The 16702-nt window shown below is 41.6% G+C and overlaps 1 protein-coding gene across 1 annotated transcript in view; it reads left to right on the top strand.

Moving 5' to 3' along the window:
- The window catches only part of DYNC2H1 (dynein cytoplasmic 2 heavy chain 1), a 423384-nt gene that overhangs the window by 230114 nt on the left and 176568 nt on the right, over positions 1-16702 (top strand). Inside the window, 3 exon segments of the mRNA XM_075066411.1 lie at positions 10248-10408; positions 13053-13178; positions 13916-14026. Of these exon segments, the coding sequence (XP_074922512.1) occupies positions 10248-10408; positions 13053-13178; positions 13916-14026 (398 nt within the window).

Below are 16702 nucleotides of genomic sequence, written 5' to 3'. Positions count from 1 at the left end.
CGATTCCGCCCTAATGGACATGCTGTTGCGGCCGGAGGCTGGAACACTACAGCTTGCATTTATTTCCAGAGTAAGCACGTCTCATATACGGGGCTAATAATGCGTGCCTTCAGTATGTTTCCCGAAAAATATCCCACCTACATTATCGCGTGGGAGGGAGATGAGCACACGCAAAGGGGTCCTGATAGCTTATTAAAAGTTTCCTTTTTGCATGGGCCCACCCCGGTATTGACTCTGCTCCTATCCACTCCCCTCTTCCTCTCCCCCCTTATCCAACTCCGTGCTACCCTTCTCTCATCCTGCTCCGAAGTGAGTATCGCACTGCCTGAGGTGATAGGCAGAGCGACAGAGGACGACCAGTTCCTACTGTGAGATGCAGGCTGAAGTGACCGCTGAGGCAACCTTAGAAGATACCGCTATCAAGAGAGTTTCTGCTTTTAATGTCATTCATTCCAGTCACCAGCTGCTAACACGCAGTTGGGGCCACTGAGGACCCGATGCTGACGATTGCTAAAGGAGCACAAGACCGATAAAGAGACATTGTGGAGAACTCAATCACATGCTTTGCAGTCGTCTTCCCACTGTTGAGAGAGTGAGGAGACTTCCCATTATCCACGCGTGAGCAACACTTATTTTGGCTTGACATGATCTGAGGAATGCCAACCAAATTGAGTGTGTCATTAGAGGAGAACTCTATTGGAACAAATTGATAAACTAAACAGTAATAAGTCTCCAGGACATTGATGGTATTCACCCAAAAGTTCTGAGGACTCAAATGTGAAATTGCAGGGACTCTAGTAAACTGTCATTTGTAACCTATCATTTCTAAACCACTTATGTACCAATGAACTGAGATAGATAGCTAATTGTGACCCCAACTTTTAAAACAGAGCTTCCAGAGGTGACTCTGGCACTACAGGCCAGTAAGCCTCTTTGAACCTCATCTGGAAATACTGTGTGCGAGTTCTGGTCCTCATGTTTAAAAGGATAGAATTGAAACGGAGGCCGGTACACGAGAAGGAGCTACTAAGGATCGATCCCGAGGAATGGAAACCTGTCTTATGAAAGGAGACCGCAAATAGCTTGGCTTGTTTAGGCCTAACCAAAAAGAAGGCTGAGAGAGAGCATATATTGCTCCTCTATCAAATATACTCAGAGGGATAATACCAGAGAGGAAGAGGAATGTACTTTAAGCCCTAAGTAACATATGGAACACAAGAACAAATGGATATAAAAACGGCATCCAGGAAGTTTTAGACTTCGAGAATCTAGATGAAAGGTTTCTAAACTACGAAGAGTGAAGTTCTGGAAACAGCCTTCACACGGGAAGCAGTGGGGGCGAAAAGACATTCCATGGCTTCCAGACTAAGTAGATAGTTTATGGAGGCGGAGGGATGGTCCGATGATGGGAAGACACGCGCTAATTGTTGGGGCAATCTCATCTGAGTCATTTGACCTATTAGGCAGAAATATGCCGCAGTGGACACTGTGATGATGATGTTAACATGGGGTGGAATCGAGTTACGCTCACACAGAGATACCTTCTCCTGGATATCTGGCTGGTGAGTGTTGTCACAATGGTCAGGGTTTAGCTCGATCCCATACTTGGCGGTCAGGAAGGCACATGTCCTCCAGGAGAGTTAGAAACCTTCATCTAATTTCAAGTCTAAACTTCCTGATGGCCAGTTTATATCCATTTGTTCTTGTGTCCATATTGGTACTTAGCTTAAATAATTCCTCTTCCTCTCTGGTATTTATCCCTCTGATATATTTATAGAGAGCAATTATATCTCCTCTCAGCCTTCTTTTGGTTAGGCTAAACAAGCCAAGCTCTTTGAGTCTCCTTTCATAAGACAGGTTTTCCATTCCTCGGATCATCCTAGTAGCCCTTCTCTGTACCTGCTCCAGTTTCAATTCATCCTTTTTAAACATGAGAGACCAGAACTGCACACAGTATTCCAGATGAGGTCAAATGAGGCTTACTGGCCTGTAGTTGCCAGAGTCACCTCTGGAGCTCTTTTTAAAAGTTGGGGTCACGTTAGCTATTCTCCAGTCATTTGGTACATAAGTTGGTTTAAATGATAGGTTACAAATGACAGTTACTAGTCCTGCAATTTCACATTTGAGTTCCTTCAGAACTTTTGGGTGAATACCATCATGTCCTGGAGACTTATTACTGTTTAGTTTATCAATTTGTTCCAAAACCTCCTCTAATGACACCTCAATTTGTGGCAGTTCCTCAGATCTGTCACCCAAAAATAATGGCTCAGGTTTGGGAATCTTCCTCACATCCTCAACAGTGAAGACCGATGCAAAGAATTCATTTAGTTTCTCCACAATGTCCTTATCGTCTTTGAGTGCTCCTTTAGCATCTCAATCGTCCAGTGGCCCCACTGGTTGTTTAGCAGGCTTGTTGACTGAAGTGAATGAATTAAAAGCAGAACTTCTTCTTTGATTAGTATCCCTATAAGGGTGCTCCACTGTGTCTGTATCACTATACTGCTAATCGGAGAACTTTGGTAGCAGTCCATCCTGCCCATGCATGCGCTGCTATCCTCCTGCCAAGAGGCTACCCAGCATGCAGGGCAATCTCTCCTCAGTCCCTTCTAACGACCTCTGGCTAGAGACCCAGCTAGAGCTGCCCATTCATGGATTGTTAACTCCCTTTAGAATTGCTAGTTTTAGCTTCCCTTGAAGCCTTTTTTCTTTGTTACTTCCTTTGTATTGTTTAGTCCTGCCTTAAATAAATAAATAACTGAAGAAAGGTCTTGCCTCCTGCCAACTCCTCTCAGTCCCCTCTCCTCCTGCCCCCTGGTCTTCAAAAAGTGCCTCAGTTGCAACTAATCTATCCCAGTGACTAACGGACACTTGCAGTGCGTTCTCTGCCTGAGAGAGAAGCACATTCCACAAAAGTATGGCAACTGAAGCCCAGGTCCAGGAAAGACAAAGAGCAAAGACTCAAAATCCTACTCATTGATTCGGCCTTTCAACTCCTGAAGTCCTGACGGGAACTCTCACCACAACCCTCTACTTCAAAGGGAGGTGAGCCCAGAGAGATGAGCCACTCATACAAGGTCTCTAAGAAAAGGTCTGTGAGTCCCCGTAGCAAGCCCTGATCAAGCCAAAAATGATGTCCAGCTCCATCAGTATCATCAGTACTGATGTCACCGAACCTGTCTAAAGCGATACCCAGGACATGCACAGTACCGAGCCCACAGAGCAATTTGGACTGCCCAAAGATCTGACAGGTCTGGGCAAAGAAGCACCAGTACCGTGAGGGCATGAAAAACATAGAAGATCTGCCCTGGGGAAGGCTTTGTTGGTACAGACATCCGCGCCAGTACCGACCCTGGTTCAGCTGGCACCAACAGACCTTGCTACCAGGTCCACATCTCGAACCCATCAATGCAAACCTTTTGGCCCCAACAATCACCTCTGGTACCAACGCTATCTGTACCATGGCATTGAAACTGGTGTTGACGGCTGACTTCCCCATAATGTTCTTCAAAGGTATGTGCAGATGCCCAGTTAGCTGCTGTGGAGATTGCTGATATAGGGATACCCTTAGAGAAGGCAACAGAAGAGGAAACCAATCTCATAGAGTGTGTGCGTATTGAAAATGAGGATGCTACATTACGCATCTGGTAACAGAGTTTGATACAGTTCGAGACCCATGAGGAGAGCTTTTAAGCTGAAATCACTGCACCTTTTGATCTATTCGCAACAGAAAGAAAGAGTCTCAGATTTTTTTCAATGGTTTGTTCTGTTCAAATAGAATGCCAGGGCTCTCCCCAGACTGAGCATATGTAGGATGGTTTCCCTATTATCTTGATGAGGTTTAGGATAAAAGGATGAAAGTTGAATATGTTGATTTACATGAAAATCGGAATTCACTTTGGGAGTGAACTTCGGATGTGGTCTAAGAGTGACTTTGTCAGGGAAGAACACAGTGAAGGGGGTATGCCCCATCAGGGCCTCTCTCTCCCCTATCCTTCTTGCTAAGGTCATGGTGATCAGGAACAGGATGAGCTAATGAACAACTGGCCATGGATTCAAATTGTGGTTTAGTCAGTCCTTTTAACATCAGGTTGAGATTCCATTGAGGAGTGGGAAGTCTGGTTTGGGGAAGGAGGTTCACTATGCCTTTGAGAAACCTCTTTGCGGTCAGTTGAGAAAAAAATGATTATCCTTCTACCTGCTGGTTAAAGGTTGCAGTTGCTGTTAAGTGAACCTTTAGCGAGACCCCATTTCTTGAGAGTCAGCAGATAGTCCAGGACCTCCAATAGGGTGGCATCATTTGTGATGACTTCTAATTGTTTTAAAAAATCTGGCTAAAATGGAAATACAATTTTTAAGGAGGCTTGACATTAGTTATCTACAGCTTCATTTTCTTTAGGAAAGCAGTAATGGTATCCAGAAATAAAATAAAATGTATCCTAAGCATCACATCAGATTTTATTCTCATAGGCACTTTCCTAAAACTAAACTGCACTTGAATTCTTTCGGTCCCTTTGCATCTAGGTAAATCATAATTATTTGCCAAAACAGATATAATTAAATCTGCTATTTCTGTTTGCAACTAGAAATAGCATTAGTCTGTTGTGTGCTGTTAACATTACTACCCGCAGATCCCTGATACAAGGGGTTAAAAAAATTGGGCCATGCTTACTGCTGGCATAAATTGGCATAGCTGCATTAACTTTAAAACAAAGCTGCTGTGAAAAAGTGTTTACTGACTTCACTAGATTCACACCAATTTCCACCAGGAGAGAATTTGGCTCATTGTTGTGCTTAGATGTCAGACTTTTTTCTCCTTCCGTTTTTTTCTTTACTCAGGACAGTTTCTCAGAGATAATGGCTTTGTAATCCTGACCTTTTAACTTTTTAATTGCCTCAGCCTGCAACACCACAGGCAGATCTGTATTATGGGTTTGGGATCTCATATGCTGCTTTTGCTCCCGTTGTACTTCCTCAGATCATCATACATCTTCACAATGGCTATGTAATCCCTTAGCACTGTAGTGCCAAATTCGTTTTTCTTTCAATTTTTGTCACATCTGCAAACTGAGCACTTGAAACTTCTGCAAAGACTTACTAACCTGGTGATGGTCTTGAACTCTGGGTTCCTGGAGCATCCTTCTCCCCTTCTTAAAAACTACAAAAACTAATATAGTCTTTTACAATAACATTAGCTGTGAATGGGGACAAACTGAGTTCTCTCTAAAGCAACCCTTACAAGAATCCTGTGAGGTTCCAAAGGTGGATACAAAGGTCTTCAGTTCACCTGCAGGTCAGTACCCTCTATTGGAAGTTTGACATTTTTGCCCAGTTTCTCATGGTGATCATTCACTTAACCTTCTTTCCAGAACTATGCAGGTCAACTTGTCACACCCATCTGACACTGTAATTTCAGAACTTAGTTCTTACCACAATGTGATGGGTCATATATGTTACTTGTTTCAGGTGTTAGTTTTTTCTTCTGACTCAGAATTTGATAGTGCTCACATCAAAGTGTGATCTTTTGGTACCTCCATCTTACATTCATCTATTAAAAAGCACTGTGGTGGGCTGTAGGTGTGCCTCCTGGAGTGCATCCTTCTTCCTATCAGGAGACACTGAACTACTTCACAAAGCACATTTCTAAAAGTCAAGCACCCTTCCCCAATTCCCATTATATTCATCAACATCGTGACTGGTGCAAAAAAAGCTAGAACGTTGGATTTGATCTGTCCTCTGCAGCCATACAGCCTCATCTGGGTCTATTCCTTGCTGGCTGGGTCACTGTGCAACCTGTGCGGACATTGCTTTTCTGAGCACAGTTATATAGTATATGTAAAATTTCCTTCTCAACTGGTGAATCAGTCTTCAGTCCTGGTAGGATTCCCTTTGGATTCCCTCTGAGCTCTGGTAATAAATGAGATGGTGGTCTTTGCACTGCTGTTTGACCAGCTCCCTTCAGTTCTTCAGAACCCTGAAATCCAACCCTCAATCCCACAGATGCCAGTCTCCAGGAGCGGGGAGTACATCTAAAGTAACATTTCATGCTGTGACACCTGGTCTTAACAAAAGTAAAAGCATATCTTCAACCATTTGGACCTATCGGGTGAGCTTTTGCAAGACTGACAAATCACACAGAAGTGGTGTATGTTGTTAGAAAGCAAAAAATGAAAACCAATTGATTCCTTTTGAAAGGCAAAGCTATATGTTCCTGGGGAGGAATTCAATTATCTTCTCCGACGATCAACAGCTCAAATCAAGGAAACTGTCAGAATGGATTGTCTTAGCCATCAGTCGCTGGCCCCAGGTGAACAGCGTTTGAAGTTTTTCACTGAATTTATCGTCTGCACAGCATACAGTCAATAGATGTTCTCACATCAAGAAATAATACAAAGCTTCTCTGCATTTCCCTCTCAAAACTTTGACCCTTCAGCGCTGGGCTGGGATGCTTTCTTCTTGAATTGGGAACAGACTGACTATTCCCACTTTTCTCCCTTGTTTCAGGGATTTTGAAGAAGAGCAGACAATGCCAAGCTTGATAACCCCAAGTGAATATGAATGCCTTGGTTCTTCCAGCTCTTGAACATCATAGTGGAGCCTTGGCTGGTGTCTTCTTCTTTCCTATTCTGGTAGACTCATTAAAATGTCTACCGTTAGGTTAGTTGTTATTGCTGTGGGGGTTGTTTTTGTTTTGTTTTAATTAGCAAAAGTGATTAAATAATATTGAAGGCTAATGATTTGCCAAACATCATTCTTTCACATACTTTTGCATGTTTTACGAGATGAAAACGTACAGGATGGGTTAACTTTTAAAGTTTTTCATTTCTAAATATATGTTTTTCTAAGGTTTTTACAATAAGCTGGTGGGAGGGTACACTTCAAATAGATTGGTTCCATGATGAGTTTCGTACAGTGTGAATTAGATAGCCTTAGTTTAATATTGAATTATTTTAGCTTATTACAATAGCCTAGGTAATTATTATTTATTTAGAGTTTAATTCTCACCTACTGTGAGGAAAGAAATAGGCTCTCACTTTGAGAAATGAGATATCTTTGTGTCTTTCATTTAAGGTATTCTGATGCTACTAATTATGATACCTTCTCAGTACTTCTGTTTCTTGTCATCATCTGAACATGAATAGCTGTCACTTACGTTCTTTTTCAGAGATTTGTTTAACTTTGTTTCCTAGCAGCCTCTTGTTTGTAAAAGCAACACTATCAGAGCTGGTAAACCTAAAATTATCTCTGCCTGCTTTGTTTTGGTACATGTCATGCAGCTGCTTACTTGTGAGCTAGAGGAATAACTGAATCTTACAAGAATGCTTCACTCAAGGTTAAGACATGAGATATTCCCATGACCTAATATGATCTCTAGAAAACTAGGAATATATCCATATTGCACCCATAGTTCTTCACACTGCTTGTTACTTCTATTACATTATTGCTCAGTTTGCCTAGTTAGGATCAAGGCTCCATTGTGTTAGGGACTGTACAAACACAGAATAAAACATAGTTTCTTGTCTGAAAGGTAATGTTAGAAAAGTCAGTGTCAAAAAAGAACTGGATTGAATATTGAAAGCAAAGTGGTTTTTAAAGAAGGGTGGTGACTAATGGGCTACCACTGATAATTAGGCCTAGTTGAGTTATTGTACGTATTGAAAACTTGATATAGCATATAGTGAAGAAAGACTATAATTCATTATACTTTTTGAATTTCCATATGAGTAGATGTGAAGAATATTAACCAATAAGATTGAGTATATGGTCAGTAGTCATATGCTATAAATCACTGTATAGGAGAAAATTGTGCGTTATTGTCGAATATGGAATATAACACTTGCACACAGTGCTTATCCCTGAGGAAGATATTTCCAAATGGATTCACTCCAATGATAAGCCTCTGCTCTGTCATTTTCTTATACTGAGCATACTGCAACTGCAGCTGAGCAGGACTTTCCCTGCAATTGCAGCTCTGATCTGCTACAAACAAGGTCTTGTCTGGCACCTGAACTGAGAGCTGGGAGACAGCCCGAAGCTGGTGTTAATAGGACCTCCATGTATATTCTGGAGTGTCTAGTAAAATTGCTTTTAACAATTTAAAGCACTATAGAATATAGGCTGTTAGACTAAAATGAGGTAAATATGTTTAAAAATTTGCTCCACTCTTTTTTAAATGCAAATTTTAAATATGGTTTATGTTTGACATGGAGCATATCTGTTGATTTGTCATCGTAGGGTTTCTATAGTACCTAATACCTCACTATCTTAGGCTCGGTTTAGTTTTTCTTATTAGATGCGGAACTTTCAAAGCCAATTTGCAGCAGCCTCATCAGCAAAGTGAAAGCCCTCAGTCCACCATCAAATCTGGTCAGAGGGCAGTCATCAGTGATGTGTGACATTGTCTGTCTTTGGCAACAGCTGCATGTGGGATTCTTTTGTTGGACCAAAGTATGCAGGCTGGCTGCATATTAACCCTTCCCCAATCAAAATCAGTTAAGAAGGGTTGTTGAATGGCATAGCAAATCAAAGCCAGGTACACATATGGTCAGGACAGTTATAAGAGACTGGTTTATGATGGCAGCTGCAGACCATTCTTCACACTACATAGACTTGGCAGAGAAATCTGGACAGGACAAGTGGGCCCACAGTGAGTGCCTTGATGACAAGTGTGCTCTTGGGTGGTTGAACATGTCTGTGTATAGTGGTAGGCTTGGATTTGCCCTAATCTTCTCAACCATTCTGGCAGTCGCACACTCACAATAGATGTGTGGAGGAATGATGTTGCTTAACATGAGGAGTCATGGTACTGGTGTGCACATGATTACAACGTAGTTATGTGTCAACCAACTTGACGTGAGTTGAATGGAGCTAGATTGGAGCACTGTATTTTGGTGCATAGTAACAGAGGGCTAAACCGGATGATTGGGTAGTTTGAGCGTTTGCTCCCTAAGAAGTGCTGGCCAGTTTGCTTAGAAGGATGTCGTGTGTCCTCACCTTAGCTCCAGTTTCCCTCAACTGATTAAGATGTGTGAGAGAAATGCAGTGTTGCCAAGCACAAAATTATCACTGAAGCATGTGCTTAAATCCTTTTTACATAACTTTAAGCATATACTTAATGCTTTACCGAATTAGGTCAAAGTGTTCAACATCAAAGTGACATACTGCAGCAAATCGTAGATGAAATTCATCCTGGTGAAGCAGGCTTGTGCAGGGTCATCCCAATCACTCATCAAAGCAAGACAAGTCCATAAGATTTGTATGGTGGTACTGCCACAATGGAATTAACCTGAGCCTATGTCAAAACTTCCTGTATTCTTTTCTTCTCTCCAATTCTTCTCTTTCTGTATATTACCTGGAAGATAAGGAGACACAACACTCTTGTACTTCTCATCGATCCAGTTTAGGAGCATCAGGTTTGTGCTTGAATCATATGGATGGGTCATTAGAGCATGGGTGCTTCTACCTGTGCTACCAGATCTTTCTCACTGAAAAACCAAATATTCTCTATCCAAATAACTGACGAGTTCGTATGCTAGGTGGTGTAGATCATGATACCTTATTAAGTACTGATGTTGAATGCTCTAAGGAAGTGCAGTCTCTCAAAGCTCAGCAAGGAACTGTTATTCTCTGAAATCAAAGCCATTTCATTTTGGTCTTGACTAAACAGTTGTCACTTGTTGTCATTTCCTGAGATTGTGAACTTTGAAGAAGTCTTTTCCCAATATTAGGGTGCACTTGGGAACTGTTTCTGCTTATCATCTACAAGTAAATTTAATCTCTCTTTAGTCCTCCGGTTGTTATGGTGGGTAGTTTTGTTTTGTTTTTTTAAGTTCTGAAAGTTCCAGATTTGATCCTCCAGCATATGTGATGTCTGTATAAATGTGTAAACAGTTGATTGCAATTGAACTAGGATAAAAAATGTGATTCTAACATAGGCACATTTTTGTGGTCACTAAGATCAGTCATAGCAACTAAAGCAGTCCCATATCCATAATAGCATCTGTCTTATTTGTCTTTCTGTTTCATTTTGCAATATGAATTTGTTGTATTATAGTACTTATATATATGCCGAAGTGGGTCTTTTGTATCAATCAGAAGTTTAAAAAAACACACAGTCTTTTAGGAAATGATGTTTTGTTCTAGCTATGTATGTAGCTGGTTTATCTTTGAGTGGAAGGAGTTTATTTCTAAGGAACATTCTATTTTTTATTGTTGCTTTATTTTTTTTTTAAATATTTGTCCAATTGCAGGAATAAAAGAGTTGTCCCCACCACCCCTAAATCTAAAACGTCTGTATAAAGAGACATTGGAGATTGAGCCCATCCTGATAATTATTTCTCCTGGTGCTGATCCTTCTCAAGAACTACAAGAACTTGCCAGTGTGGAAAGACATGGAGAGTGCTACCACCAGGTTGGTCTCAGATATGCATAATGATACAAGATAATGTTTGTGTTTAAAATATTTAATGGTCATAGCAGTGTTTTTAATTTCTATTTTTAACTGAAAAAGTAAAATCAGAGATTAAAATAATATTCAGTATTACTGATCTTCATTTTCTTTAGGAAATTCTGTAAAATAGTTTGAGAATCTTAAAAACTAAGTACTAGTTAATTGATAGCTGATAGTAGTTTTTGTACAGTGCTTTGCTCTTTCAAGTCTGCCCAATAGATCATTCAAGATGGCTTCTCTGGGAAGTACTTAGATGTAAGAGGTGCATGTTTTGTGACAGCATGAAGTCTATCACTGACCAGCACAACAGATGCTTTCTTGCCTGGGTGAAGGCTGAACTTGTCTCCACATGGTGTTTGCTCTGCACTGCACTGCATTTCAGCACAAAAGGTCAATTGATTTGACAAAGGAGTCTGAAGATCATTTTTCAAGAGCAGGTCTCATCAGCACGATATAGCCTGACTCTGGATTGCATCTGAAAATCCAGCTATGAATAAACAGAAGATTTCAACCTTCTCTAAGCCTCTCAGTTTCAAATACAGAGAATATTTGGTACCATTAAATGCAGCTCTTAAAAAGATGCCCAGCAAGAATAAGAAGGACTCATCTCCAAAAGTCAGCTGCTTAAAACTGACCAAAATTAGCTACAATTGGGTTCATGATATGTGTGTAACCTGACAGCAATTAACCTTTTAAGGTCTTCCCATAAAACTGATGTACTCATCCCCAATGGGTATTTGAATGTGAAGTACTCCACTTTCGATCTGAATCAATCTTCCTCAACTCCTCTGATAACATAACAGGTTAGGGGCAGTTTAATCTTGCCTCTCAGCAGTCTTTGAATTTGTACTTTTTTCTCAACTGAACACTAGTGTGATCTGTCCCTCCGCGCATACTCTAAAGATTCAAGTCTCTCTGGGATCCCACATTGTTATTAATATATAAGAGCAGCTTCCTCGCTCTTCATCTTCTGACACATCTGATATTAGCTCTGTGTGATTGGATCCAAGAATATCCTTTCCCTCTTTGCCATCCCATATAATGTTTTGGAATGATATCTGGAGAAAGAGTGACATTCTTATGGTAAATCTTCTGGATGTTGTTCTGTTAAAAAAGATTAGAAGAGAAGCACCAAGTCTCCAAAATCATCTTCCCCAAACATTCCACACAGTAGATAGAATCTCTGATTTTTTAATTTATCTCATAAATCATCTCTGTAAGCTGATAGAGTAATTTTGAGTCAATGGGGAACACAGGGAACAGACCACTGAGGGTTTAGCATCTACTTCCACTTTACCTGATAACTTGATCACCATTTCCTTATCACCTCCTGATTATTCAAAAGCATTCCAAGATAAGGTGTCATATGTTTGGCTTATACACTGGACATCCCTGCATCACCAGTCCAAGAGAAGGCCCACAAACTCTTTGATTTATTTGAACTCAGGGATAAAAAGCATGACAACTCTTCCATCAATAGATGTCTACTGGAATTATCCACAGAGTCATGGTTCTTCTTACCTCTGTTTCATCAGTGACAGACAAGCCAAGACAGATTTTAGTAGCTCTTTGACATCTTCTTAACTGTCTTGCACCATGTTCCTTGTTATTTGACAGTCTCTATTAGATGGTAGAGGAGCTTGGTTGAACATTCATTAAGAGTAGTGTAATAGACATCTGGCACAGATGCCTGTTCCATTAACTCAGCAGTTTCACTGAGATGGGGAAAGGGAAATCTTGTCTTCATACATCATTCCTCGGAAAGTTCAGTTTAAGATTTTTGATTTTCCATTTGGAAGTCCTAATTTATTTAGCAGCTGAACAGACAGCACTTCAAGAAAATTAAGAAGACAAGGTCCTATGTGAGGTCATTTGTATCTTCCCCACTCTTCTCACAGAAAGAAAACATTCTTGTTTCTCCTATCCCTTACCAGTTTTACAGTGATGTAACTCCATTATCTTCAATATAATTATTTCTAATTTACACCCATGTGAGTAGAAGAGAATCAAGTCCATGTTTTTTGCTACCAAAGGTGGTATCAGTAATCTCAGTACCAGCAGTGTCACACTATCAGAGTTCAGTGTCTAACAAAGCAATTTGTATGTCAATCTGAAAGGGAAACAATGCTGCCATCACGCAGCAGCATCAGCTCTTTCAGTACCAAGCACAGATTTTGATATTTTGGCTACTGAGCTCCAATCCAATCTGTTGCAAAGACCCATCTCCATTTCCATCCTTATGTGGCAACAGACTCCTTTTTAATCCCATCATAATTATATTAGACCAGTGGTTCCTGTAGATCATAAAGGATATGCCAGCTAGATCAAATCCCTTTCATCTTTCTAGAATGCACAATTCTATGTATTGATGCATGTACACTCCCTAACACTCAGATGTTCGTAATGTTTGGGAGATTTACATGGCTTGTTCTACTCCTACAATGGGGATCTTCAAAGGAAAAAATTTAGAGAATTCTAGTTAATGATAAATAACCTTTCTATTTTGTATTTATAATCTAATTTTAAGTAGAGTGTTTTGTTTTCACTGTTGAACAAAATATTAAGGCATAATAAATTCCCAATAAAAATGTGTTTCTTTTTGCAGGTTGCAATGGGCCAAGGCCAAGCTGACTTAGCCATTCAAACTCTAAAAGAATGTGCACGCAATGGAGAATGGCTTTGTTTGAAGAACTTGCATCTTGTTGTATCTTGGCTTCCTATTTTGGAAAAGGTGAGAATAACTGCATCAGAGTCATCTGCGTCATTTCAGAAACCTCTGGCAACTTCCATGCTAAGTATGCAAAGTTGATGACTGTAAAACGAGGGTCTGGGAACAGAAATTTGCAGGTTTCCTAGTCACCACTGTGATTACATGTTTGAAATCAAAGAGAAACACACCTCGTTTGATGTGTTTTTGACTTTAATTTTCATTGAGAATAGAAAATGAACTATTTCCTTAGAGCCCTATTCTGCCACCCTTATGATGAAATAGTATTTAATTATTTGAGTAATCCCATTGTGACTCGTACATGCCTGAGAATGTGTACTGCTTAAAGCAACAGCGTCAGCTCAGAATCCAGTTTTTTTAATTAGTTTTAAGTACTATACCTTCCTCTGAGTCTTCCTGCTGTTTTTTGTTTCTTTGCAGTCATATTTTCCTGTATTTATAAGAAGATACTCTTCCGTGTTGTGTGAAAGACTCACACAGAGAGGAGAAAACTGACTATAAAGGTGTAATAGTAAAATAGCTATATATTAAGCGCTATAAAATCTACATAGTAAACCAACCTAAAAAAATGATTTTCTCCAATCTGTCAATTATTGTAAACCCAGATGTTGCTTGCAACAACAGTAGGTGTTTTCAGACAGAAATATGATTTTAAATTGATAGTATCCCTTTAAACTTTTACTGTGCTGCAGAATCAAATATTCATAGTTTTAATACAGTACATCTCCTTTTTAAAATAGGAATTGAATACTCTTCAGCCCAAACCTAATTTTCGTCTGTGGCTTACTGCTGAAGTTCATCCAAAATTTACTCTGATTTTGCTTCAGTCAAGTCTGAAAATAACATATGAGGTAAGATTTCTAAGAAACGTTTTTATTGTATAGCTACAGACAAGTATTAATGCACTGATGAGAGATGAAATAACAAGCATATGTCTTATAGAAGAAATTTCAGCAAATTGTAAGTGTGACGTTGCACTCTATATGATTTTAGGAAAATATGCTAATGAGTGTGAATATAATGTAACTGGAATATGCTTCATGGAAAAGGTCTCTTGTAAGGTAGCATTACAAAGCTTATAATCTACTGAGTATGGTCATCCTATTTGTATGTATGTATCATTCTTGTATCTGAAACTAGAAATATGAAATATAACTCTGAGGGCCTATTGTAGTTATGCAAAGTGCAGGCCATTCATGTTCGGAATCTTGATGGCTCCCATCAACCAGGACAATTGACTGTGGATGGCTCTGTTTGCTTGCAGGCCTTCATGTGAGTCAGGCGGGAGGAATGAAACCTTGAAGTCTTACAGTGACATGGGATCATGTCACCTGAACTGGAATCCTTCTTTAACCTGGTGCTTTTCCATTTAGAAGGAGGAGTGGGAACTCAGAGAGGGACAAAGGATTCCTGCCTTGTGCAAAAGATATGTAAGGGAGTAGAACAGAATAAAGGGATGGCAGTCATGAGAAATCCCCTAGCTACCGCCTGTGCTAGAACAAAGGCTGTACCAGGGGAAAGAATTGTATCCAGACTAGGATGGCGTCCAGTCTGTGATAGAAGCTTATTGAAACATCTCTGAGGGTGAGATTTTATCTGTATTCAGTTTTCTTACTGTATTAGGCTCAGACTTGCATGTTTTATTTTATTTTGCTTGGTAATTTACTTTGTTCTGTCTGTTATTACTTGGAACTTAAATCCTACTTTTTGTATTTAATAAAATCACTTATTAATTAACCCACAATATGTATTAATACCTGGGCAGGCAAACAGCTGTGCATATCTCTATCAATGTTATGGAAGGCGAACAATTTATGAGTTTATCCTGTATAAGCTTTATACCGGGTAAAACCAATTTATTTGAGGTTTGGACTCCATTGGGGGCTGGGCATCTGAGTGTTCTTCGAGTGATTGTTCATATCCATTCCAGTTAGGTGTGCGCGCACCGCATGCACGTTCGTCAGAAGACTTTTACCCTCGCAACACTCGGTGGGTCGGCTGGGCGCCCCCTGGAGTGGAGCCTCTATGGCACCAGATATATACCCCAGCCGACCCAGCCACCCCTCAGTTCCTTCTTACCGCCCGTGTTGGTCGTTGGAACAATGGAACGCAGCTTAGCTGACCTCCAGTTCCCTAGCTACTCGTAGTTTCTCGTTCGTTATTGTATATATAGTTATAATCCTTTTATATATATATATATATAGTTATACTTACGTTACTTCTTTAATAGCATAGTTAGTTTAGTAATAGTTAGAGGGGTTCAGGGATTACCCCTTCCCCACACCCAGTGCCGGGGCCCATGACCGGCTCACCGGGTTTCAAACCGTGCTTGGCCTGCCACAAGCTGATGCCGACAGGAGATCCGCACGACTCCTGTTTGAAGTGCCTTGGGGAATCACACTTGGCAGTTAAGTGCCTCATTTGCAAGGCTTTCAAGCCACGAACAAAAAAGGAGCGGGACATCAGGCTTAAACAGCTCCTCATGGAGGCGGCTCTCACCCCTTCACCCTCGGCACCGAGCACTGGTCTGTCGGTAAGCAGAACCGCCTCCTCGGCACCAGACCGCACTGGTACGGCCAAAGCCTCTCGGCACTGGACGTCGCCGGCACCGAAGTCGGCTCCACGATGCTCTCTCTCCCCGAGGTTGAGGAAGGCCAAGACTCTTGCTGCTTTGGCACCACCTGCACCGCAGCTAGAGAGTGCGCCTAATTCAGATCGCCCAGCGCCGACACCCGCCGCGGCACCAACTAAGTTGGCACTGTCGATTCCGGTCTCACAAGGGCCATCGAGTCCAGCGCCTGTTAGCTCTCCGGCACATGCCGCGGTAGAGCTCACCATACTGTCCACGCTGGAGACGTTCTCAGCGGCGAGGGACCTGATCGCCTTGACAGACTCGGCACTACTTCTATCCCCAGCACCGCCGGTGCGGGTAATTCAATCCATAGGCAAACCGACCTTGATTAGACCACCCTCTGTCAGCACAGCGGACCGGCACCGCTCACTATCGTGGTCCCGCAGATGCTCCAGGTCCAGACGGTGCTCCTGCTCTCGACGCCGCTCGCAGTCCTGGCACCGTTCCGCTACACGGTAATAGTCAGACTCGCGGCACTGGCCGGTATCCCATTCGCCAGCTCGCTACTCATGGCATGCTCCAGATCTCGGCACTGCTCCAGGCACCATGCCTCCTGAAGCTGTTCACGACTCAGGGATTCGAGATCTCAGTCGACCTCCTGGCACTGATCTGGTCGCAGGTCCCGATCTCGCTCCCGGTACCGATATGCTTCCCGGCACCGGTCCCCGATACGTAGTGGAGCGAGGTCCATTGGATCATCTTCCCAAGGCTTCTCCGCTCCTCCATGGCCATCCAGACACACTTCGGTGTCGTCCCACCTGGACAGCTACTATGCCAAAGACCGCGAGTCGGATGTGCCCACCGGAGTTTTCCAAGAAGCCCAGTCTCAGGACCCAGGACCTCATCAGTGGTCCTTTTGGACACCTTGGGCGTACCACCAGGCCCAAGGTGCTCC

The sequence above is a fragment of the Chelonoidis abingdonii genome, chromosome 1 (genome assembly GCF_003597395.2).
Source record: "Chelonoidis abingdonii isolate Lonesome George chromosome 1, CheloAbing_2.0, whole genome shotgun sequence".
Taxonomy (NCBI): domain Eukaryota; kingdom Metazoa; phylum Chordata; order Testudines; family Testudinidae; genus Chelonoidis; species Chelonoidis abingdonii.
This window is presented reverse-complemented; position numbering and strand designations above follow the sequence as displayed.